Source organism: Branchiostoma floridae, unplaced genomic scaffold, assembly GCF_000003815.2.
Source record: "Branchiostoma floridae strain S238N-H82 unplaced genomic scaffold, Bfl_VNyyK Sc7u5tJ_218, whole genome shotgun sequence".
Lineage (NCBI taxonomy): Eukaryota > Metazoa > Chordata > Leptocardii > Amphioxiformes > Branchiostomatidae > Branchiostoma > Branchiostoma floridae.
In genome coordinates this window covers 82,844-107,173 of record NW_023365791.1, presented here as the reverse complement: position 1 = coordinate 107,173, position 24,330 = coordinate 82,844, and the positions used below count along the sequence as shown (strand labels likewise).

Here is a 24,330-nt window from a genome sequence, read left to right as displayed (position 1 = left end):
TGAAATATAGTTCATCTTCCACTGGTTTTCCCCGACCAGTACTAGTAACTTTACTAACTGCACGACTCACTGGGCGCGCACACTTGCGCAATGATTACCTTTCAAGTAGAATACTTGAACTCTGAATGCTTGGTTTGACTTTGACTTCATTATCATATTGAGAAAAGTAAGCCTCACAAAATTGTGATAAGTGACACATGGAAACTTCTGCTGGGCTCATCGGAAACCTGACTTGCTGAAAGTCACCTCTATTTCTTCCATTCTGCGTCGTTCCGGAAGAAGAAAAAGGGTTATTTCTAAAGGAAAGATTTGCGCGTAAGGGAATGCGGCATTAGACGCTATCACATAGAAACCTGCTATAGAACAACCGGTGCCGCCATCTTGGATATGATGATGATGATCTGAGCAAAGCTTGGCTCATTATCGTACCACGTGACCTGGGAAAATCTCGACCCCAGGGTCGGTAGAACTAATGCCTTGCCTAGCTTGCAGACTGATCTGGGAAAGAGAGCGGGCTTTAGACATGCGCACTGGCTGTTTTTTGAATAATGGAGAAGACGTCCTACCGAATGCAAAAAACCGGAGGTTTCTAGGACGAATTTCGGGTGAGATATGAATTTTTGAAAATTTTACAAGGCCATGAGGTGATGACTAATGATCTCAAGGATGTCTTGGAGTAATTAGTCTGTAATTAACTGCATAATTTTTTCTGGAACTAGCGGATTTTTGTGTGGGTTCCAGACACATCATGGCGCGTTATTACATAGGAACTTTTTCTAGACGCGGCCGTAAATTTTTAGTCGCGAGCAATATGCATGGATTTTTGGCATGAAAAGTGCGCCTGAACTCTCTGTCCCAGGGGGCCTGGCATGTTATTGCATGGCCTAAAGTTTTCGAAGTAAGGCTTATTTCTAGACGCAGAAGCTTAAATAGCAGAAATGATCATTGTCTTAGTATAGCTTATATACCTGCATAGCATTATGATTGGCATGCTCTGAAGACATGAAAACTTTCTTAGCCAGGAAAGCCGCAAGTGATAAATAAATGTATATAGACCTTATCAAGTAACAAGTAAGTAGTATATAGAGGAAAGGAGACTGACAGGGCTGATAAATATGCTCTAAATAAAAGAATGTGTATATAGGTGATTTTAAACAAAGGGAAAAACTGAAGAGTTTTGCATCTTGTTTGGTTATCATTAATATTAATAATATCAATAATATATATATATATATATATATATATATATATACATATATTTTTAATTCATTATGTATTCATCTCGACAAATGTTCAGTTCCCTCACGGTTCTGTGTTAGTTATTCTGCTGATTTCCATGAAAGACTGAAGACTATATAGCCTCATCCCATTCTACATAGTATGTGTATAGTATGTAATAGCTTCCTTGAATTGTAACGTTAGAAGTTGCCATGTATTTTTAGAATACTGTTTTGAGCAGTAGATTAATCATTCTTTTTTGTCATCCTGGCAGGACTCCCAAGAGCAGCTGAAAGTTGAAGAGAACTGGGAACTGGCTGGCCCCTAGTACTAGTAGTAGTACCATGCCTGCTGTAGCATCCTCTCAGTCTACCTGACCACTGCATGAGGGTTCTGTTGTTGAGCCAAAAAACTATGTGGCTTAACTGAACAAAGTTCAACAGTTTCAAAATATGTTATTAAATGATATATCATAATTTATAGGCCACATTTGTGCAGCATTTGTAAGATAACTTAAGAACATATAGTCTAGCTCTGATGCTTGTAGCCTTTTCCCCTTTGATGAGGGAAATACACCATAAAATGTTATTGTATACATTTTATTACAATATTATTTCAATGGCCACCAAATTAGCAACCCGAAACAATTCATTACTGATTGTTAGATACGTTTTCACGATTATCAATTTGTTTTATTGTTTTTATTGTGTAACTGTTGGTCTACAAAGACTATTCTATAGTGACTTTTATTATGATCACATGGATAGGACCACCATGAAGTAGACAATAGGTTCAATAACTTATACTAAAGTATCTAAAGTCATACTTCTTAAATGAAACGTCTGTACAGTGTTTTTATTCATGTCATAATAAATATATTTGACAAAATATTTAATGTCAATTATTGTTGCACTTTCTACTTAACTATATATAATACAGTCAGTTCTCAGTCAGTGGTCTTAATATTTGCACCTTTATTTGGAAATTAGTAGACAAAAAATGTCAAATTAACAAGCAAACCATTTTCAAATGTATTTTTACACAAAAAGACTACCCTATTCTAAACAACACTTTATTCAGGTGCGTATGTGATGCTTGCTACCATGCATCTGCTTGAATCTCGGGGCTAAAATCGCGTGATCTCGTGAGGTTTGACTGAATCTCGGGGCTAAAATCGCGAGATCTCGCGTGATCTCGTGAGGTTTGACTGAATTCAAGATGGCCGCCATTGTCCATAGGTGAGATGCCGCAAGTTTCTATGTGCGCGCTACTAGTATTCACAGTCTTCACACTGACAGTGAACAGCGCGGTGAACAGCCATTGTACCGGAGTCTCTGTGAGATGGTTTCCCTGGAATTGCTTCCAAAGCAGAAAGTAAACGTGCATTGTGTGTAGTTGAAACACACACTTGTGTCCTGGTTTCGGCCTTTTTATACTGTATCAACGGCTTTTCTTTCGCTTGAGGAGCTTCCACCATGATACAGCCAATCAACAAAGCCGTTTCTCCAGCCCAAGGCACAGGTCATCAGAATTCATGACTCGTGACGTCATTAACCGCTACCAAGTGTATAGATAATGAACAATGTAGCTTATTAAATTCTCAAAACAATCTATTTTATCACAATCTATTTGGAAGTATATGACTTAGATATAAATGAGACATTTATCTAAAATTTATTATAGTGATTCATACCTGAATGCTCAGTGTACAATAATCAACAAACATTCGCTTTTCCGTTTTACGTTCTCATGTGGTCAGTGATCAATGACGATCTCTATCATCATGGCGGAAGGCGGCGGGCCTCCCGAGCCGAAGGTTCAGAAAAGTCAGGTTTCCTCCGATTTAAAGAAGGAGCTGAAAAAGGGAGACACATGGTAAGGAGACAAGAATATATCCTGTCAAATTACAGTAAGATTTAGTCTTTGGGATGTTTAGGTTATTAATTACGACCAAAAATTCCACGGCGGTTCGGAGCATGTCTGAAGTCAAAATGCCGGTTCGAAATGGAAAGTGTACCGGCGGAATTCGACTGGCGGGACGTTTTTGTCTACTTCATCTACATTTGTATGACAACATCTCGCTAGGAAGATTGTCACAATAGTCGCAAGACTATTTTTCTCCAGCCGAAAGATCTTCAATGCCGATAAGACATCGTTTAGATAGGGGTACAACAAGCATGACATCGTCGGTTTTGGGATCCTTGGAAAACCCGGACGATGTAGTCATACGTCACGGAAAAGCGGAAATGACTGGTCGTAACCTATTCGTGGGAGGGTTGGGGCAGACAGACATCTCGGTTTGGGACATGTGGATCGTCTTCACCGATCCAAGTTCAAGGAGTTGTCATTTTTCTCACCCCGGTTGGCGGTTTCCTGGTTTCGGGTGTGTTTGTTGCACAACACGTGACTCCCACCCATGCTTTCACGGGTGGCCGCCCAAGGTATTACCTCTAAGCAGATGTGGAAGATCGTAACGTTTTCTGTCGGACTAGCTTCTCTTACAACCACACACCTTATCATTAGGGCGGATGGCTGTCAAAAATTCCAGGAGTCAGAAAACATTACGATCTTGTCCACACCCTAACATCTGCTTAGATGAGTACTTCTCAAGCTGGTCAGAGATGGCCCATATGTGCAATATTGATGACTAGATTGATATCTGTGTTAGATATTTGTTTTCTAGAAATTGTAAGCACTGCATCTGGGCATGAAGCCAGATTCAAACAATGAGCTAACTTTCCTTTTTTGACCATGGACTTATTTTTATCCGGTGTCTAATGACAGTCCTGCCCGGCAAGGTAAACATCCTGAAATAGATAATTCTAGCAGCTTCTTGACTAGTCAAGGAAGACAGTGAGTGACAACTACTACACACACAGTATTGACACATCAAAACGTATAAGTGTCTCCTTATATTGATGTTACATAAGCTCTCACCATGTTGTTGGCATCAGCCCAGCATACCATGTAATGTTTCTCCTTGCCAAGTATCACAGAATTCCTAGGAACAGAAGATCATAACTGTTCTGTCAAGGAAAAAAATGTTACAAAAGATATCCTTGTCGAGCAAAGGGCCAATGTTATTCTCAAGATAAAGGGAACTTGAAATACTTGTGTAAATCTTCAAATCATTGGATTATGGACCAATAAGACCATCATCTACTCTCTTCTTATCCTTTTTCTATAAGGATATCAGCTGACTCTAGAAGTCAATGTAGTCTAGATGGATTAATAACTACATAACATGCTCAAACTCAAAGTATGTGTTTTGGGGTGGTGGGCAAGAGGAATGTAACCAACATGCCAAAACACTTATTCTGATGCCCATTTCTGTCAACAAAATGCATTTACAATTGGGATATGCATTGTTTTTATAATCTAATGTTTGTTCACGCAGGTACCTAGTTGATGCCAAGTGGTTCAAGCAGTGGAAGAAGTATGTTGGCTATGACTCCTGGGATATGTACGGCATGGGGGACCAGGCAACCTTCCCTGGACCCATCGACAACGCTGCCCTGTATAAAGGTTTGTATACTATGATACAGAATCTTACATGGCATAGTATATGGATGTCTATGAATGAAAGCTTGTATTGTGTGGGACCGCATAGCGCAGCAGGACCGTGTTCGGCCCGTGACCGATATGTTGCGGGTTCAAATCCGGCTGCCGTGTTACCGATCTTGTGCCCTTGGGAAAGGCACTATACACGACTTTCTTCACTTTACTCAGGTGAAAATGAGTACTAGAGCTTCTGCAAGGGCTGTCCCTTGGATAGGACGTAAAATGGAGGTCCCGTGTTTGGGTAGAGCAGAGCCATACCCCGGGCACGTTAGAGAACCCCCACACGTGCAATGGTGCGGTGTGCCATGGTGCAAAATCCTTCCATCTAGAATTGGTGATTCTCTACAAATCACCCGGACTCCAGGAAGAATAGTGACATATCAGTCATTAATGGAGATCTGTATAAAAACTATAACCATTTACCAAACCATTACACAAGCTATTGCTGCAAGGGACAGATTAGGCATCCTTCTGGGGGCTTGCCGTGTGGAAGTGCTGATAAGTGATATTAGATTTTAAGCTTGATTAAGCCAGGCTAATTCTGTGATAATTGTTGTTAGTAGAAGTGATGATACCCTAGAGACCTGTTAACATGTATACGAAGAAATTCTTCGGTAAAACAAGCTGTGTGCAGTACAAGGATACTTGCGAGTACTTCTCAAAAACCAAGATGACCTAAATGTAAACTCAATAAACAAAATGATGATACATGTCATTGCATGAATTAAATGTATACTAGATTGTCTTTTCCTTCTGACATTTTTGCCATGACTGACCTTGAACTCTATAAAAAGCTAAAATGTTTGAAATGACTGTTTAAAATGGTTTAAGTTTTAACCTTTAGTTGAGTCTTAGATCCTGCTAGTACCAAGTTCAAGTTTGGTCTTACTACTGGTGATTCTTAGTATGTTAATCCCTGACATGAAAGAAACTCACAACATAAGCTATCTTTGCTCCTGTTGATTGCTCCACTGCGTAGGGTGCTGTAATGTGTGTCCAAATTTAGTCACGCCCGAGGGCTGTATGTGAACCCTTTGACGAAGTGATGACACTTCCCCAGAAGTAACAAGGGCCAGCTGGGCACTTGTCAAGTGTAGAGTACACTCAACTGTATCTAAATTCTCTCCAAACAAGACATTTTACCTTTTTTTTTCTTTCAAATAGATTTACATGAACAAGATAGAGCAATTAATTCCCATTTTGAAACGTTGCTGTTTGTCAAAAAAAAGGTGGTGCATTTCACATATTAGTACTTTTTTCTTTCTGTTCCTATGTGTTGTTTCATGTTACAAAGTGCCAAATAGACAAACCACCCTAGCCTCTATCAGGCTCCACAGGTTGCTGAAACTCCAATTTGGCCAATTTGTACTGTTTTCCAGCAACCTGTGGAGCCTGGTAGAGGCTAAGACCACTCCTGAATTCCAGCTTTTTTGGCATTGTCATATAAGTTGAATTCACTGTTGGTATTTTCTTTTTCTTACAAATATGTATCTGTTAGCAGTCTCTTGAAAAGAAAACCCTCCTGTTATTGCAGAGCCACAGACACCCGACTGCCGACACCTGAAAGAACACCTGATTGATGAGCTGGACTACATGTTGTTGCCCACAGAGGCGTGGGACAAACTGGTCAGCTGGTACGGCATGGTCAATGGGCAACAGCCCATAGCTCGCAAGGTGGGGACACACAATTAGGATTGTCTATTCTTGTGTATTACCTAAAAACAGTTTGAATTGACCTGAGTTACTGGCTAATCAAAATAAAGTGAAAGTGAAAATGAAAGTACTACTAGTAATACTAATACTACTAATAGTACAGTTTAGACTTGTACATATTTTCCAAACAACACTTAATTCTGGAGACTTTTCTAGCATCTTTTACATGCGTTCTTGAATGACACGTATCTGCTTTCTTAATTTGCTTGGTATTTGCTATTGTCATGATTACACTAACATGTAAAAGTACATTGTTCAAGTACATGTACAAGTACATTGTACATACTGTTTTTTTGGGGTGTGTTTTCAACAACTGAGTACAAGTAGTCATAATGATACCTTCTATCATAATGATACCATGATAACATCATAATGATAACATGTTAGAAGGAATTGCAACATGTTAGAAGAGATTGCATTCGTCTTTCAGAAGAGACGAAAAATGGGGGTCCCGTGTTAGATGAGGTGCATGTTAACAGTGATTAGGTACCCATTGGCTATTATAATACTCCAAAGTGAATTAATAATAATATGCATGTATGATACTTTGAGCATATTTTTTGTTTCCCACTCCCAGGTTGTTGAACATGGGATGTTTGTGAAGCACTGTAAAGTGGAGGTTTACCTGATGGAACTGAAGCTGTGTCAGAACGACAACCTGGACAACTGTGTGTCCCAGCAGTTCAGCAAGGCTGACACCATCGGTAAGTAGATGTACATTTGCAGTGCTTGAAATACCCACGTGCACACTTGCAAATGCAACCACAATTTGCTTGGTGCAACTTAATTTTAAACCCAGTGTGCAACCTGAAATTTTGAAGTTGGGACACCTTTTTTACCATACCTTCTTACATTAGCTTTGTATTTATTTCTTGATAAGATAAAACATAAGTAGCTACATATAAGTGGCTTATACTGTAGGGGCTTCTAACCAAATATTGGTTCTGCCATTTATGTGTTATTCTCCTCCCTTCTTGAAGACTCGGCTTTGCTTTGTTTGCATGTGGTAGGAAGTTGTTAGGAAAACAGCTAATAAACAAGTGTGTGGTAGGAAGTTGTCAGAAAAGCAGCTAATAAACAAGTACAACACACAATACCAGTCTCTCAAAGTTTAGTAATCTACTTAGTCATTTAGGCAGCTGACATTTGATCATTTTTATGACAATGAATTACTGGCACAGTGACTCACATACAACATAATTTTTGTTACTTGCATGCTATATCAAATTTGACATAAATATTTGATAGAGATGGTGTAACATACATTCCTGATCATATAGCTAACATGTCAAAGCAACATTAAACAAGAGACTTTCGTTCTTTTCCATTGCGCACTTCATTGTGGACTTGATGCTTTTTTCAAAGCCTGTTTGAATAGTTATTACTATGCACATCAAGATAGCCTGTAAGCTTAATTGCTCTTCAGTTAACTGGTGTCATTACACTTTAATGCTTATTCTGTACGTTGGGCCATACATTATGTATTCCTATATATCAAGATGGTGATCCAAATTATGTTCTTACATGTTTGCAGACTACATAGAGAAAGAGATGCGGAAGTTGTTTGAGATCGGGGATGACAAGGAAACTCGGGTGTGGAACAAGTACATGTCCAACACTTATGAACACCTGAACAAACCTGAGAACACAGTGCAAGATGCAGGGCTATACCAGGGACAGGTGTGTAGTTCTATAGATTACATTTTGTACCTGCAAAACTAAAAGGCAGATCTGTATCTATATAACCTTTATGACAGCCTTTCAGTATTACATTAACACACCAGCTTTGCATGCATGTGGTGCGGTAGCAGCTGGTTATATTGCACTGAATGACCTGTCATACCTTAAACTTTTGCGCACCTAACTGTAAGCATTCTTTGAAGTTAGAATGATGTAATGATAATTCTCCTACAGTACATTTGTATCTCTAACTAAGCAGATCCTATGGTAGCATAAGATAGTATCAAAAGCTGGCAGAGGAGTGAAGCCTGTCTGACTCTGAAGCCTGCCAGCTTTGATATTATTTCACAGCACAGTAGGATCTGCTTGGAGATGACACTTGTACTCAGTGATAACGAGTTCCACTCTACAATCGTTCAAGGGAAAACAAATTTCTGAACGCCTTAATTCCAGGTTGATAACTATATGGTGCAGTTTATGTCTAGAAGCTGTGTACTGCAATGTTATGTTGCAAATGCAACCTTTTACAGTACATTAATTTTTCAAAGAACAGTGTTGTTTAGCCTGTCTTAAGAAAGTTTATCTTAAGATTTGCTTTATGTCACACCACAGATTCTGGTGATAGAGCAGCAAAACGAAGACGGCACATGGCCCAGGGGAAATGTAACCAATAAGAGGTGAGTATACCTAGGAGACTGTAAAATGTTTACAGAGCCTGTAAATATGAACTTGCATTTTTTATTTACAGTGTTATGAAGGCATGGGTATATTTTCTAAACACAGGATTTTGTGATATAAATGTGTATGGTGGCATATGACAACTGAGTATGCTATATTAATTTTTGATACAATTTTCCTTTTGTAGCTCTAGCAGTGCCAGGAACATGGAAATGGGGACATATTCAGCACCAGCAACTAGAAGGTGGGGAGGATTTTATTATGTCACTTTGTTCTTGTGTCTTGTGTCAAGTGTCACTGTTCTTTTGTCTTACTGGTACTCCATTGCCTTTGCTAAGATTTCTCTTGCTTTATTTTGTACCATTGTTGCAGCAAGCAAACAGCTTTGCCATAAAAGTGCTACTGTGTTTCTGTTAGTCTTATTTTTGCTCTTTTTTTTGCTTTGTTACACTTTTCTTTTTTGAGATCTTTCTGGCTTTTGTTTATTTTCTCGTCTGCGCTCCTGATCATAAATAAGAGAGCTACAAACTGGAATAAGACTCTTACAAGTTATACTCTTCTTTGACCTAAAAACATCTCAGAGAAAGGGAGGCACCTGGCAAGTTAGGTATAAAGAACTAGTTTTCACTCAGGTGTACAGTAACACATATGATGTTACCTTCCATCTTAAGCCTCAGTATTCGTATTCTGTCCCAAGCAGTGGAGAGGACAGTGAAGAAAACGAGAACGATGCAGGGAGCTCTAACGAGCCGACGCCCACTATCGGCACCCCCAAGTCTTCGCCATATATCAAGTACACACATTTGTGGTCCCTAACAAGTAGCAGTGTAACGGATGAAGTGGTTTCATCAACCTAACTAGATCTACATATAGCATGTGACATAGTTAATGACCCTGTCCTAGCATGGCCCCAGAGTTTCAGAGAACTAAAAATGAATGCTTGAACATTAGCTGTATAGACACTCTTACCTTGAACTACCGTATATGGATCAGTGTGACTGTCCATGGGTGTAGTTGTCATTGCAAAGGGTTTGCCCAGTTTTGTTGTTGATGTGGTGGAAATCTTCTAAGACTTCATAGTATAGGAATATATAGAACAACTTAATTCTTCTGTCCCTTTTTATATTAACTCATGATGCTCTGCTTCTTGTCAATTTCTTTGCTCTACATTTTTCTTTTCAAGTTTTTTGTGGCATGTACATTTGTGTGATACCTATCTTATTAATCTAACCATGTTATATTAACTGCAAAATTGATGTTGCACTTCTCTCTGTGTGTTGTGATGTTTACAGCAAGTTGCTTTCCTCCCAATGCAGTAGCTACAGCAGCACGTATGACTACAGTTCGGAGAGGGGGCGTGGTCAGGTGCAGCCTGGACTGTGTGGTCTCAGTAACCTAGGCAACACATGCTTCATGAACTCAGCATTACAAGTGAGTAGGGCTGGATTCAAGACTGGGATAAAGCAGTCTATGCCAATGTTTAGAACAGTTTAATGTTACATGGGGAGGGTAATGGATGAAATATGCTGTATTTGCTCTCAAGCAAATGTCTGTCTTTCTAGTTATGCTTTATAATACATTGAAAATGCTGGGTGTTCAAGATCAAAGGGACAAATGAAGACATTTTTCGCACATCTTAATGTACCGGTAGATCGGATGTACATGTACAAGTAGACGTTAGTTTTAAAATGTTGATTGACATGTATAACAACTCAATTGGAGTCTTATACCATGTGCCCATCAGTGTTTATATGTAGATTGTGTTTCGTATTTTCCAGTGTTTGAGCAATGTACCAGTTCTCACAAGATACTTTCTAGGTAAGTACAACAGAGGGCCTCTGTTATTTGTCAATCTTACATCAAGTATCATAGAGCTTTGAACCACACTATATCTAAGCTGTTTAAGGAGTTAATAGAATTTACAACCAGGTTGCTAAGACTACAGTAACATTCCAAAAATACTAATGGCAATTTACACATTAAGATTGTCCCTTGCAGAAAGTGTATAAATTGCAGCAAAGCAGTTAGGCTCAAGTTACCCATACATCAGAACAAGGAGGCCAACTTCCTTGATCAGAAGATGCGTTGGGCCCAGGTCCCATCTCCACTTCTAAACCCTGGGTCACACATAGTTGTAACTTCAGCACTACAGAGAGGGGCTAGTCCACTGGTAGTGTATTGTATATAGCTTCCATAGTCTTCCTCTTAGCAGAGAAAGGCGTAAACTATTTTTAAGAGTCTTTGGTATGACCCAGCTACAGCATCCAGTCTTCCTTGGTGGTCTCCCATCAAACTACTGACCCGACTGCACGTTGCTTGACTTCTGACAACAAGGGATTGGGTGTATCATCACCACAGCCATACAGCCAAGTATTTAACCCTCTCTTTTTCACTTGTAGAAAACCATTACCAAGAGGAACTGAACTCTGATAACCCTCTGGGAATGAAGGGAGAGATAGCCAAGACATATGCAGAGCTTATCAAACAAATTTGGTCGGGGAAATATAGTTACACCATACCAAGGAACTTTAAGGTATGTATCTCTGTGCTTTGTAGTATTTTTTTCTATTTTGTAAAAATAAAAGTACTGGAAATTCTTGAAAGATTGCCTTTAACACCTGTACAACTTAACGTCATCATTTCCCATATAGTAAAGAAAGGTTAATTAGACAGATCCATAATCTTTGGTGTAATATTTATAGTCAGATTTCTTTGTCACTATGGTTGCTGGAGGTGTAGCAGACACTCTGTGGTGTTTGATTCCAAGTGGCAGGATGGGCGACTCACCATATGTATGAATGTGTTCAAGTAGGAACAAACAGAGCAGTAGTTGTTTTTGGCTAGACTATGTGAAGGTAAACATAATGAAAAAAAATGCTGCAATTGCAATGTTGCCTTTCTACTTCATTTTGGATTTAAATGCCTGGAAAAGGATGTTATGATTTAATGATTTTTTTATTTTCCCCAGACGGCCGTGGGTCGTTTCGCCCCCCAGTTCTCAGGTTACCAGCAGCAGGACTCCCACGAGCTGCTGGCGTTCTTGCTGGACGGACTGCACGAAGACCTGAACCGCATCCGCAAGAAACCGTACGTGGAGCTCAGGGACGCAGACGGCAGGCCGGACGAGGTCAGTCACGTCTATTAACGTACACAATACTTTGATTCCTGGTATTCCTGGCTAGACGGTGCATCCTTGGAATGGCACTTTACGGGACTTTCCTCACTCCAGGTGTAAATGGAAATGGCAGTGGAAGGATATGCTCCATCTTACACCATACCCTAAACATAGTGGATAACAACATCAATCCACTATCCCTATGACTTTAAAAAGGCTTTTAGAACCATTCCCACACCTTTCTGTGTGTATGGCCATCTTTGTTTCTATAGCCCATAGGCTAAAGGCTGCTACAGTAATTGCTAAGTGCTGAGCAGTCTTTGAAATCCATGACCTTCTAAATGCAAACAAGCCACTGCAGCGCAGTTTATGAAGATGAAAGTCCTCAGGCATCTTTCCTTTCACTTCAAAAAGTCCCCCGCCCCAATTTATTTCATGACTGGAGCTTTGACTGAAAAAAAGCTTTGACTTGTAGATTTTGTTTGCTCAAAGTCTTAAATAGTGATTTCCATTGTACAGTCCTACTCATTTTTGCATCCCTATCAACAAATTTTTGGAACTTTGAACATGTACAGTAAATAAAGGAGAAAGACATATCTTTTCCCTACATCACTAGATTAGTGGAACTCAAATTTTAATCCTTATTCTTTGCAGGAAGTTGCAGATGAGGCGTGGAAGAACCACCGTCTGCGTAACGACTCCATCATAGTAGACACCTTTCACGGTCTGTTCAAGTCCACCCTCGTCTGTCCGGAATGTTCCAAGATATCCATAACCTTCGACCCCTTCTGCTACCTGTCCCTGCCCCTCCCCATCAAGAAGGAACGTTTCATCGAGGTGGTGCTCATCAGAATGGACCCTGCAGCTAAGCCTATGCAGGTAGGGTGTACAGCATAGAAAAGTACATATAGCATGAAAGTTCATCTGTGTTGGTAGAATACATTATAGAGGAAATTGCTAAACTTTACTTCCAACACGGAAAAAATATAGGTATCAGAAAGTCTATGCCGGAGACGGGGGGCGGCATAGACTTTCTGATACTTATGACCCCCTCCTGCAAAAGTGGTGTGTTCCTGACGTCACAGCTGGAGATAGGGTCATTCTGTGAACAAGACTGATGGAGTTCGCCCGAAAATTTAGAGGGTAAGTCCCTATATTTTTTCCGTGTTGGAAGTAAAGTTTAGCAATTTCCTCTATAAAAGTACATATTGTCCAAACTGCCCGAGAAGACCATTCGAGGACTGATAAAATCTTGTACATGTGGACAAGGGGTCACTATTAACAGGACTCGTAAATTTGCTTGTGTCAATGGTCGAAATTATACAAGAGAAAAGCAAAAACTTGACAAAGTGACGGCATTTGTCAAGTGCTTAATAATGAATGAATGAAGACCTTTATTGTACATACATACCCACTGGGTTCAGTACATGTCACAACAAATGATACAACATGATACAATGAATCTACACTACTCAAGAATCGTATTCTACTAATAATAAATTATGTAGAATACTGATCATTAGCATGAATTTCAATATAATTACTGTGATTACCTTCGCCAAGAAAGTTATATTTCCGGTAGCGTTTGTGTGTGTGTTTGCGTGTTTTTATCATGTAATGAAGACAAGATGTTGTTAAGAAAATAATTCTTGTTGTTTTTGATTGCAGTACAAGTTATCTGTCCCAAAGATGGGCACAGTACAGGACCTGTGTGAAGCCCTGTCCAGGCTGACCAAAATATCACCAGACAAGGTAAACTGTCCTTCGTTGTATATTAAGAGAGCAATGGCAAGGGATTCATTGAGTGTATAAATTCCATATAATTTTAGAGCTGTTTAAGTATGGGAGAAGTAAAGCATTCTTTGTGTAGGTGCTCACTTGAAAGACAGACGTCTTTTTCATGTGATACAAAAGTCAAATTCAAAAGGTGTTTGGGGAACCTGTATATTGTAGCTGATAGAAATGTACAGTACCATAAACATCAAAGTTTGAATATGTTTAAATGTTACAGTTTGTACATATCACAGGTTGCAATTGTATTACCGGCATTAGTCAGTTATTTAATCCTGAAACAAACCTGCTCCCCCCCAGATGGTAGTGACAGATGTGTACAACCACCGGTTCCACAAGGTGTTTGCCCCTGATGAAGGACTGTCCCACATCCTGGACAGGGATGACATCTATGTGTGAGTACACTCTGACATTAAATTGCTAAGACTGTGTACTGTGGAGAAACTTGTTCAGGTCAGCTATATCATTAGAGCCATTTCTTAGTTATCTGCAAAAATCGTATCTTGTTTGTTCAAGTTTTGGTGTCCAAGTCATGTTACTACACACATGAAAATTTCAGCAAAGCTAATTTTCTACAGTATGGTAAAGAAATATCATGTACTGATATTTGGGTATAACACAATGATATTTCATAATTAATGAGCTACAGCTGAGTTAGTTGTGGAAAAAGAAAATTGAAATTTCGGATCTAGAGATATCATGTAAATATTGATGAACATGTTTGAATCTGTCTTGTTTGTAGATATGAGGTACCAGTCAACACCTGTGATGACCCTGACACCCTCATCCTCCCTGTCTACATGAGGGAAAGAAAGTAAGTTTGAAAAATGCCTTGTTTGTTATCATCAACTTTGAAACATACATTGTAGGTGGATGGTTATCTCACTGTATCATCTACGATTTGCTTGGCATTTTTCTGTTGTAAAATGTAGGTTATACTGGTTTCTTACAAACCTTTCATTTCCCTTTTTTTTACAACATTTGTATATGTACTGACACATTAAAATTTTCACTCATTTCCATACAATGCCAGCCAAGACATCTTCTATTCTAACATTAGTTAGCATGCACCAATGTTATTCTCTCCTACATCATCTTAGATAAGGAGTTACTTAAAAACCTAGGAACATGAAGAAAGAAACAGAAAGACATTAATGTATGTTTTTCTTATCCACCAGAGTCAGACAAAACCCCTCCTATAACTACAACAATGTGAGTACTGTCCTGTTCGGCACACCCCTGCTGGTGCCCATCCCACGCAAAAACACAACCTACGAGGACCTGTACAGAATCATGCTGCAGAAAATGAGGTGAGGACCAGATTGACCAGATAGATATATTCAATCATCATGGCATTTTGTATGATGGTGACTTAATGTATATGTTCATTAGTTTTGTGGCAAATTCTCACAATATGGGGAAATTTCTACACACCTTCATGTCTTACACCAGCATATGCTTTTGAAAATGCCAGGACAGGGTTTTAATAGAACTATGTATGAATTATTTAGATATACATAATATACAGATATTACAAGAGTAACTGGATGGATGTTGTAGAATTGTGAGACATTTCAGATAACATCCACTATCTTTCGTCATTGACTTATATACTTTTTAAATAAAATTTGTATATTATTTTTCTTATTACCTGGATGTGTAAACTTACAGATGAAATTTAATACATTGTGCTTTGATTTAGAAATTAGGGACTTATTGGTAACCATTATTCCAGTGTTGTTGTAAATCTTCCTATGATATATGGTGGTTGTAATCATAACTGTAATGATGTAATGAAACTGTGATGGCTAAGTCAGAAGAATGACTCAAAAGGTGTCAATCATTCTGTCCCAGTCGGTACATCCAGGAGCCAGAGAGCGGTGACGAGTGGTACGGGGAGGAGATCAAGAACTGTGTCAAGGATGGGGTTATAGGTCAGTGGAACATACCATTTACATACTGTATTTGTACCTGCAAGTTTTTTTTACAATGACCAGGAAGGAAGGGAAAAGGTCAAGTGATAAGGTTTCCTTTGATGTCAAAAGTAGTAAAGGCTACATTGCATTTTGAGTCACAATCCACACCAAGTAATGTTGACATACAGTAGAGTACTCTACTGACAGCAAGTTGACCCATTAAATACAAACTGCTAAAGAAAGAGCTGCTATTAGGGGCATTGGATGAGTGATGGCATGTTCATTTGCTGTACTATTGCAGTACTGTATCATTCATATGCATTTTTGTGTTTCCCTGGCACTTATTTCATTGCGTCTTTCCTATAGTATCCCCGTCTTTGATTCTTATTAAACTCTAAACTTAGAGTCCAGGTGCTCATTCAAGATCTGTGTTACCGGTATAGTACCTGTGCAACCTTTATTCAGTGACCAGACAATGTTATCATCATAAGTTACATTACTTAGTTAGTTTGTTCATCATACAGTTTTACCAAACACAACATAAATGCACTGTACAATATAAATTGACAAACGCAAGATGAACAGGCATAAAAAAAAGATCTTCAGGCAAAGTTACAGTACAAGCAAAGTACAATGTTTGGCAGCTTGTTTGCATTTTTCACACCCTACATACAGGACTACTACACTGATATATGCATCAAATAAGTTGTCGGTAGTCACTGGAAAGGGTTGCATATGGTGGCCATATCTTTTTCTGAGTGCCTGGACTCTAGGTAGAGAGCTTAATAAGAATTCTATGTTTCCCAGAATCAGGTGTGACCATCCATACTCTCAGCCCCTACTTGTTTACACTCTATTTTTCCCTTTTTGTACCAGGTAAACATATTCAGTGTATTGTGTGATACACTACTAGAACTGTGGCTGAAGCATGGTACAGCTATGAGTAGTATGACAGGAATAACCCTAGAGATTACAAAATTTTTTGTGCAGTGACAGTTTGGCATCTCACCTATTAAATCTTCTTAACAGTCTTTTGATGTTTCTAAAAGTTAACCAAACTCTTGTTTTTGGAATCTAACCATACAAAACCTTTTTATACTTGAAAATGTTTATATTCAACATGATTTTTTTTATTTTGGAAATGGAAAAGAACTGCAAAAATTTCCTTCTGTTACAGAAATTTTACTGAACCATATTGTTTAAATTCAACTTGACTTAATCAACAAATATACATGGAAAGGAAACCAGTTTAGATGATGTAATTCTTGAAATCCTTGGGTGGTTTTATGTTCAGCTTTTGCAGTGACTGCTTTACTGCAAACTTAAAACCAGCGTTTCCTTTCCAGTATGTGTCTACAGTTCAGTAGGGAACTTTAAACTCCCCACCATGAAATTACATTACTGTGGAAAGGCGTTTACAGTAATGCAGAACGAAGGATAGATAATAATAGAGAAATGTATGTCTGTAGAGATGTTGACACACAGGTTGTTGTTTCCAGGTGATGATGATATGAAGAATGATAACATTGATGGGGAGGCTGAGAGTGAGGAGGATAGCCAGGGGAACGACTCGCTCATGAACGACAACAGCATGTCTGACGACGAGGTGAACTGTGACAACAGGTCAGCCTATTAGAGTACCGCGATAGTCTTATGTCGGCTGCAGTGTAGTTTACTATAAGTCTGTATCTGTAACTCCATAGCTAGTATAATCACCCATAACAGTTTCACAGCCACACAGCTTGGCAGCAGCTGGTTATGTTATACCAGGACTGTCTGTAGGACCTGTCCCTCTGTCCTGTCCCCATCCGTCCCAAAAATCTGAACCTCAGCACATGAAATTGATAAAAAGGTGTAGCTTGAAATGACAAATTTAACAAAGAAAAACAACAACATGGGCACCCAAATGATGAGTGACGGAGAAAATTTTAAGTTCGAGACATTCCTGTAGTACACTAAACGACCTGTCATACCTAAGTGTAAATAAGCATTGTCTAAAGCAATCTATGTGCCAGCCTATACTAGACAACTCTATGTACAGTTCGAGGAATTTTTAAACACAATCCTATGTTGCAATTGATAACTCTTGTACTTGGAGGCATGGCTTGTACTTTCTCTTCTGATGAGCTGGTTATATTCAAGTTGTATCCAAGATTTTCAATCAGCCACTATCATAGTAACAATTTCAACTGTACTAAATACATGCCTTCTGTAACAACTGTATATGCTGTCAAGTCATGTTGGAACCTTGCACGCTGACGTTTTGCCTTTTACTTAGGCCACACAGGATGTTCACCTTCCACTTGGTCAACTCATACGGCAGTGCAGAGATCGAGCATATACGTGATGACGACAGGCCCATCAAGTTTACAAGTAAGGGACATTTGGGGAGATTGCAAGGACTTAATGTCATCTGTAATGATGTCAGTTTATTGTATGTGTGCGATACACATCAACAAGCTTGGGCTTGTTGTGCACTAGGGTACAAACTATCTTTTTCTTGTTGGACTGTTCCAGAAAAATGGACCTGATAAAAATCAGTGGACCGAATTTTGGTCTTATTTGAAAATGAATAGATGAACAGATTTTACCGGCAGGCGTTCACGCGCTTCTGGGCCTACTGGTCTAAGAAATGAAATGAGAAGATTGGAGTAAAGGAGAGTTAATAGTCATTTTAACCAAGTTTCTACAGTCAAACTTGGTGTAAGTTAAGAGAGGCAATTGGTGTTGTTTATATGAAGATAGGATTTTAAAATGCCAGTCGAAGTCACTAAATAGAATCCTTAGTAGCAAAATGGACCATTGTTTTGTGTTTCACAGATAATGGGGTCCAGGTTCAGGTCCGGACCTGGACCTGATCCTCTGGACCTGAACCGTACCTGTACCTGAATTTTCTGTACCAGTACCCACCCCTACATTGTGTACATGTATTAGAATACCAATCATACCATTGCAATTTGTATTGCAGATCGTTCTTATTTAGCTCTTGACTGGGACCCCAAAGCCAAGGAAAAGTACTATGATGAGAAACAAGCAGAGGTAAGGATGGTTTAACCATTGTCATATACATGTCATCTCATTTTTGTGAAATTAACTTTGCTTTTACCATGAGTTAGACCTGGGAGGGGTGTGTTGTCAACAGAGAAAATGAAAATGAATGGAAAGCATTTATCGGTTTTGAAGTTCTGATATGAAATAACTATCAGTGAGGCCTTTGCTGCTTGTATGCTTTTTTTTCATTCTACAGTTTTTGTCAAAGATATTGATCCACAAAATAGTCATGTATTTGGTTGCTTACTTGTTTGTTTGTTTGTTAGGAGTTGGATGTTGATGAGACAGTGAACGCCACCCCCATGAGGAAGCGTCAGGTCATCAGTCTGAAGGACTGTATCCAGCTGTTCCTGGTGAAGGAGAAACTGGGCGCTGATGACCCATGGTGAGTGGATGTAGTCTCAGGCAGGAATAACTATCTTATTGTCATACCTGTGACGCGAAAACGTTCGATATGGGTGTCCCGGACCGTGTGATAACTTTCCGTATGACACGGGCTTCCTTCGAGTAAATCCAATCAAAGTAAAATTTCCAACGGCCCGAATACGGTATGGTTGAAAATTCAAATACTGGATTCGCACGTTAGAAATGTCGTTGTTACAATCTTTTATTCGAGGACACAACATTTTCTCAACTTCTGGTGCATCTCGTGTTTTCTCAGGTGGGTATGACATAAATAAAATACAACACATTGTATTCCGCATTACCCTCCTGCGGGTCAAGCTGTGATTTGTATCCCCTATGCTGTGTTTCAGTCAGCATAGAGGGTTTTCTGTTATTTTACTTTCTTTCATTAAATTTTGACTTCAAAATGTAGGACATAGTGTTTCTGAGGGTTATGGATTTAAAACTTTTTATGGAGAGGATGCCCCCAGACCCCTCTGCAATGCTTACTCCTGTTCTACTGTCACATGGCTTCACTGCACCTTTGCTGTGGAAAAATCCCATTCAAAACTCTTGTATTATGTTTATTCTGACCACCCCCTGTATGTCTGAAGATAAAAAAAAATGGTGGTCACTTGAATGTACGGTTTTGAGTGTACAGCACTAGCCTTTGTTCATCAGTTGGTATAATTTCATGGTACTTGTAACATATGCCAGCTTTCCCCAGAATGTGGCAGCAGCTACATATATTATTACGCATAGCGACTTGTCATTCTAAAGCTCTACGTACTAAAAACTAAATAGGCACCTGCTGTGTTCTATGGTGGTTGTATAATTTGCCTGAAAACTATTGAAACAACCCACATCCTAAACATTGCAAGAGTTAATGAGAGAAAATTTTAAAAAGCAGAAAGTAACAGCCTTACAGGGAAGTCAGGAGAAGTGTGGTTTGTTGCAGGTACTGTCCAAGCTGTAAGAAACACCAGCAGGCCACCAAGAAGTTTGACCTGTGGTCCCTCCCCAAGATCCTGGTCATCCACCTGAAACGGTTCTCCTACAACCGCTACTGGAGGGACAAACTGGACACTATGGTCGAGTTTCCTACAAGGTCTGTACTGTAGTGTTATATGTTATCAGCTCTCTGTTTCCACTAGAGGATACAATAGATTTTGTAGGTAAAGAACAGATCTTTTCTACGTTTTGTGTATTTTGATGTCTTCTAAATCATAGGTTTACATCAATGGTCACACAAATCAGTTTTCATTGCTGTATTGTTGCTCAGCATTTGGCACCTTGTACATATAAAATACAACACTGGGTAGTAAGCCATGTATACGAAATATACATGTTGTCAGTATGAATAATTTGAATATATTTAGTCCAACTTAATATTGTATTTTTTTTCTGAAGCATAGTGTTTCGTTCAAATGCTTACGAGCAAAATTGATGACTTTGGGGACTAAACCTTTGACTTTCCTTTGTGTGTTTTTACAGAGACTTGGACATGTCAGAGTTCATCATCAATGATGGTCACGGCTATGCGACCTATGACCTCATTGGAGTATCCAACCACTACGGAGGCATGGGAGGGGGGCACTGTAAGTCATGATTGTCGAGTGGTTTCTTACTTCTGTCTGTAGTAGATTTTGCTTTTTCTCTCTTTCATAGTTGTAAGCTATTACAGTGATTCCAGCATTAAGTTTCTAATGGTTAAAGAAAGGCACATCAACTTTGACAATTGTTTCATATCGGGAGACTGTAGATAATATGTGCACCTGCCCTTGTTAATGTATGTTTATTTACTGTCTGCCCACCCCAGACACAGCCTATGGTAAGAGCAGGGAGGACACACAGTGGTACTACTTTGATGACAGTAGTGTTTCTCCTGCCTCAGAGGACCAGTGTGTGGTGAGTTGACAGCTGGTATTTGGTCAAGAGAAATACTCATGGAATGACTATGACACCTGTTGCTGATGATGAATAAGTGAACTTTATTGCACGACATTTGAACATGGTACAATGTAAGGCAATGGTGATAGATCGATTTGTACGACACTACATATTACTATAACTATTTAAAGTACAGGAATGTGAGCATAAATAGCGTGCTGACATAGTGCAATATACAAGTTAACTGATTAGGTCTGCTGTTTTACGATACATTCTCTCTTTTCTAGAGCATATGTATTGGCGTAAATACGTAGATATGCAGTCTGGACATGACATGAGTAGATTGAAATGTGTACACTAGAATTCATTCCCTTTCCTTGGTGCTGAACATTGTATGCCAGTTCATCTGTCCTTGGTGCTGAATTGTAACCAATTCAACTAATGCCAAATGTTTTATGATATGATGATTGTACAGCTTCTTAGATTGTATTTTGCCAAAAGGTTCTCCTGACTTTGGCTTATATTACTATTACTATCTAATTCTATGTTTTTTTATCATCTCAAGTTATCTCTTTGTGACTCTGATGTATTTTCTCTTCCCAGTCCAAAGCGGCGTATGTCCTGTTCTATGAGCTGAAGGGCTCCAGATGTGAACGAAGTGAAAAGCAGACCGCCCAGGCTAACAGAAAATCAGCGGCTGCCTCGCAGTCCTCCGCTAACTGCACGGAAGACAATGGAACAGCCAGCAGCGGCGAGGACGACTCCATGGAAATCAACTAAACACACTCTTACCTTTCAACTCTGCCCTCTGAACTCTGACTCCTTACTTTTAGTACATTGGTCTCATGACTGTGAGATTTAAAGAAATGGCATCTCTCATCATTGGCTGCCGGTCATGTGATAAGCCTCAGATGAGCCCTGATTGGTTGGATCAGGCCATGTGATAAGGTTTGAAATTGTGTATACTACTATTACCATATGAGTACTGATGATGTAAAAGTGTATGCTGCTAGCTGCTGCTTTGGCACCACAGGGCCACAGTGACATGTTTTATTACTATTATTACCACTACTACTACAACGCACAGTTTCTTTAGGGAACTCCTGTAGTAAGATGTTTCTTAAGGCTGTTATAGCAACTAGTGGCAACTGCACGACACCTCACACCCACTCACCCAAGATTTTACCCTCTTCTTAAGTATGGTTTGTGGAGAAGTATATATTATGCTTTTGGCCAACAAATTACAAAAATCAGCAGCTTTTAGGTTTCATAAGTTGGAAAATTCTCTATCCTTACCAAATGTACTGTTTCTGTATTATTAAAAGAGTTGAAAACACTGCAGCTGTGTCTGTGCAATATGTAACTCAGAAACTCTCAATCTCCATCCTATTTTGATATAATTCCCACCATATAAGACTGTAGCATTCTGACTCGGATTTCAAATAAAGTTAGGAGCAAAGTCTTTTGCTTTTTCTTGCAATTCGAAATGACATTTTCTTGGCTTTTATGACTCTTTAGCTACGTACCCTATTGTTTTTTGCTAAGCAATGATGCCTGTATTGCTTAAACAGCAGTGTTTGTAATGAAGTCATATATGATATAAACCCAGTATAGGTGTAAGTTCTGTGAAACTTTTACCTGTTAAAGTAGTGTCCAACACCAAATTTGTATTGGTTTCAGAGTCAGGCAACAGGAAGAAGAATATTACTAAAAAATAACTATATCCTGTGCAAAATGTATACACAGTAGTAACCTTACACTTCTGACAGACTTGATCTCACAAAGGGACAAAGACATAAATCAGAACAAAAACCCCTCAAAATAAATTGACTTGTGATGTTAGGTTGTTTATTACTCAATATGCGTAATCAACATTCTATTCCTCAGCCATGAACAAAATAACCAGTACATACCAACTATAAAGCGTACCATTTAGTGCTCTTAGGTTACTCTGTTGGATAACATCAGTTTCTTTACCATAGAGGCCATGGATTCACATATTGGCAACAGATGACATCACTATTGGACATTTTCTTCAGTTGAACGGAAATGTTGTCCATGTAAATTTTTTCAGTGTTGCTGCATTCTACTTTTGCCAACAATTAGCCAGATTTTACTTTCTTCATTCTGTCATATGAAACATGCACAGTTCCTTTCTGACAACAGTTTTGATTGGTTGTTATAGCAAGGTGTGTTATTGGTCAAGGCTCAAAAGTATTTTGATTGGTAAAACTGGAATCAGAGAAGGGATTTAAGCATTACTAGAGGAGAAGCCAGAATGTACATTGATAGGTTTTGTTTCAACAACATGTGATTGTATGAGTACTTAAATCCAAAGTTGAAACTCCTACATAGGAATATCAAGCTGGTGTCCCAAATACCGGTAGATTGGTTGCCTGTTGAAATTGATCACCGACATAACAATAACTAACAACAATGTATGATTGAAAGATCTATCTTCTGTCACACTTATAAAGTGTTGATTGTGAAGGAGATAGGTATATGTAATGGTAAAAGAATCGCTGATTCACATGGATATCATTCTTATTTTCTGCAACATACACTTCTATCTCATCTACTCGCTAGATGATGACTTTGTAATAGTCTTGAGAGCTTGGTGGCAAGAACACCCTTAAATGTAAATCTTACCCTTAAGACTGTACACTAACTGCAGAGCTGCACTGTGGCCTTTTGTTCAGACTGTCTTGAGACTACTGTCACTCAGGTGTGCAAAGCACATGTAAGAAGCCAGGTACTAGAAATGAATTTCTCAAGGTATATCTAGTATCCACAACGTAACTTATAGGAACTGTTTTCTGAGGAGAGAAGCACCTAGTATATATATCTGATGATTTGTACTATTCTGTTGCCATTAAACATGAAAAACACTAGCTTCATGATACATTGTCTAGCATACAGTATACTGGTAGTAGTCAAGGATGCACAAGTGATAATAGCACATTTTGTGTTCGAATGTTTGGATGCTTTCTAAGACAAGCGGTAACTCTTTTCCTTTTGACAGTAGTATTAACAGTTTCACAAGATGTAATAAAGATGGTTATTAGGTTTTATAATGTTCAATTGTTAAAGAAATACACCGGCTCACTTATTTGGTGGCAGTTTAACATGGCTGCTTCTAACTTCTCTGTGCAAATTAAGAGGCCTGTTTCTTGACATTCAAGATGTTGGGTTGCATTGGTAAATTATGTACAGAGCCATCGTAGCATCTATTAAATGTGTTTTTTATGAACTCGTGTGTTGTGCTTGTGTTATTTGGTTTTCTTACTTGTTTAGTTTTACCAACATCCCAAATTTGGCCTTTGTAATCCTAGT

General features: G+C 38.9%; 1 protein-coding gene and 1 long non-coding RNA gene across 6 annotated transcripts; both read left to right on the top strand.

Annotated features, from left to right (window-relative positions):
* Positions 1–342: 342 nt before the first annotated feature.
* On the top strand, positions 343–2,108 carry LOC118408594. Its single transcript, XR_004830323.1, has 2 exons — positions 343–605; positions 1,493–2,108. It is a non-coding gene; the product is annotated as an uncharacterized LOC118408594 (long non-coding RNA).
* An 838-nt stretch (positions 2,109–2,946) lies between these two features.
* Positions 2,947–22,443, top strand: LOC118408591 (ubiquitin carboxyl-terminal hydrolase 15-like). 5 transcript variants are annotated; one of them, XM_035809406.1, is made up of 26 exons: positions 2,947–3,093; positions 4,616–4,743; positions 6,314–6,453; positions 7,070–7,196; positions 8,027–8,172; positions 8,785–8,849; positions 9,038–9,094; positions 9,551–9,643; positions 10,167–10,281; positions 10,629–10,668; positions 11,250–11,383; positions 11,819–11,977; positions 12,620–12,844; positions 13,634–13,717; positions 14,057–14,151; positions 14,499–14,570; positions 14,935–15,066; positions 15,611–15,690; positions 17,172–17,295; positions 17,951–18,045; positions 18,641–18,711; positions 18,990–19,108; positions 20,066–20,215; positions 20,602–20,705; positions 20,927–21,015; positions 21,601–22,443. In XM_035809406.1, the coding sequence occupies exons 1-26, from the start codon at positions 2,984–2,986 to the stop codon at positions 21,775–21,777; spliced, it is 2,931 nt and encodes a 976-aa protein (XP_035665299.1). In that variant the 5' UTR covers positions 2,947–2,983; the 3' UTR covers positions 21,778–22,443. The 5 variants fall into 5 exon arrangements, with proteins under 5 accessions (XP_035665299.1, XP_035665297.1, XP_035665296.1 ...); XM_035809404.1 differs by having other exon boundaries at positions 10,143–10,281; positions 17,960–18,045; XM_035809403.1 differs by having other exon boundaries at positions 10,143–10,281.
* Positions 22,444–24,330: the final 1,887 nt, after the last annotated feature.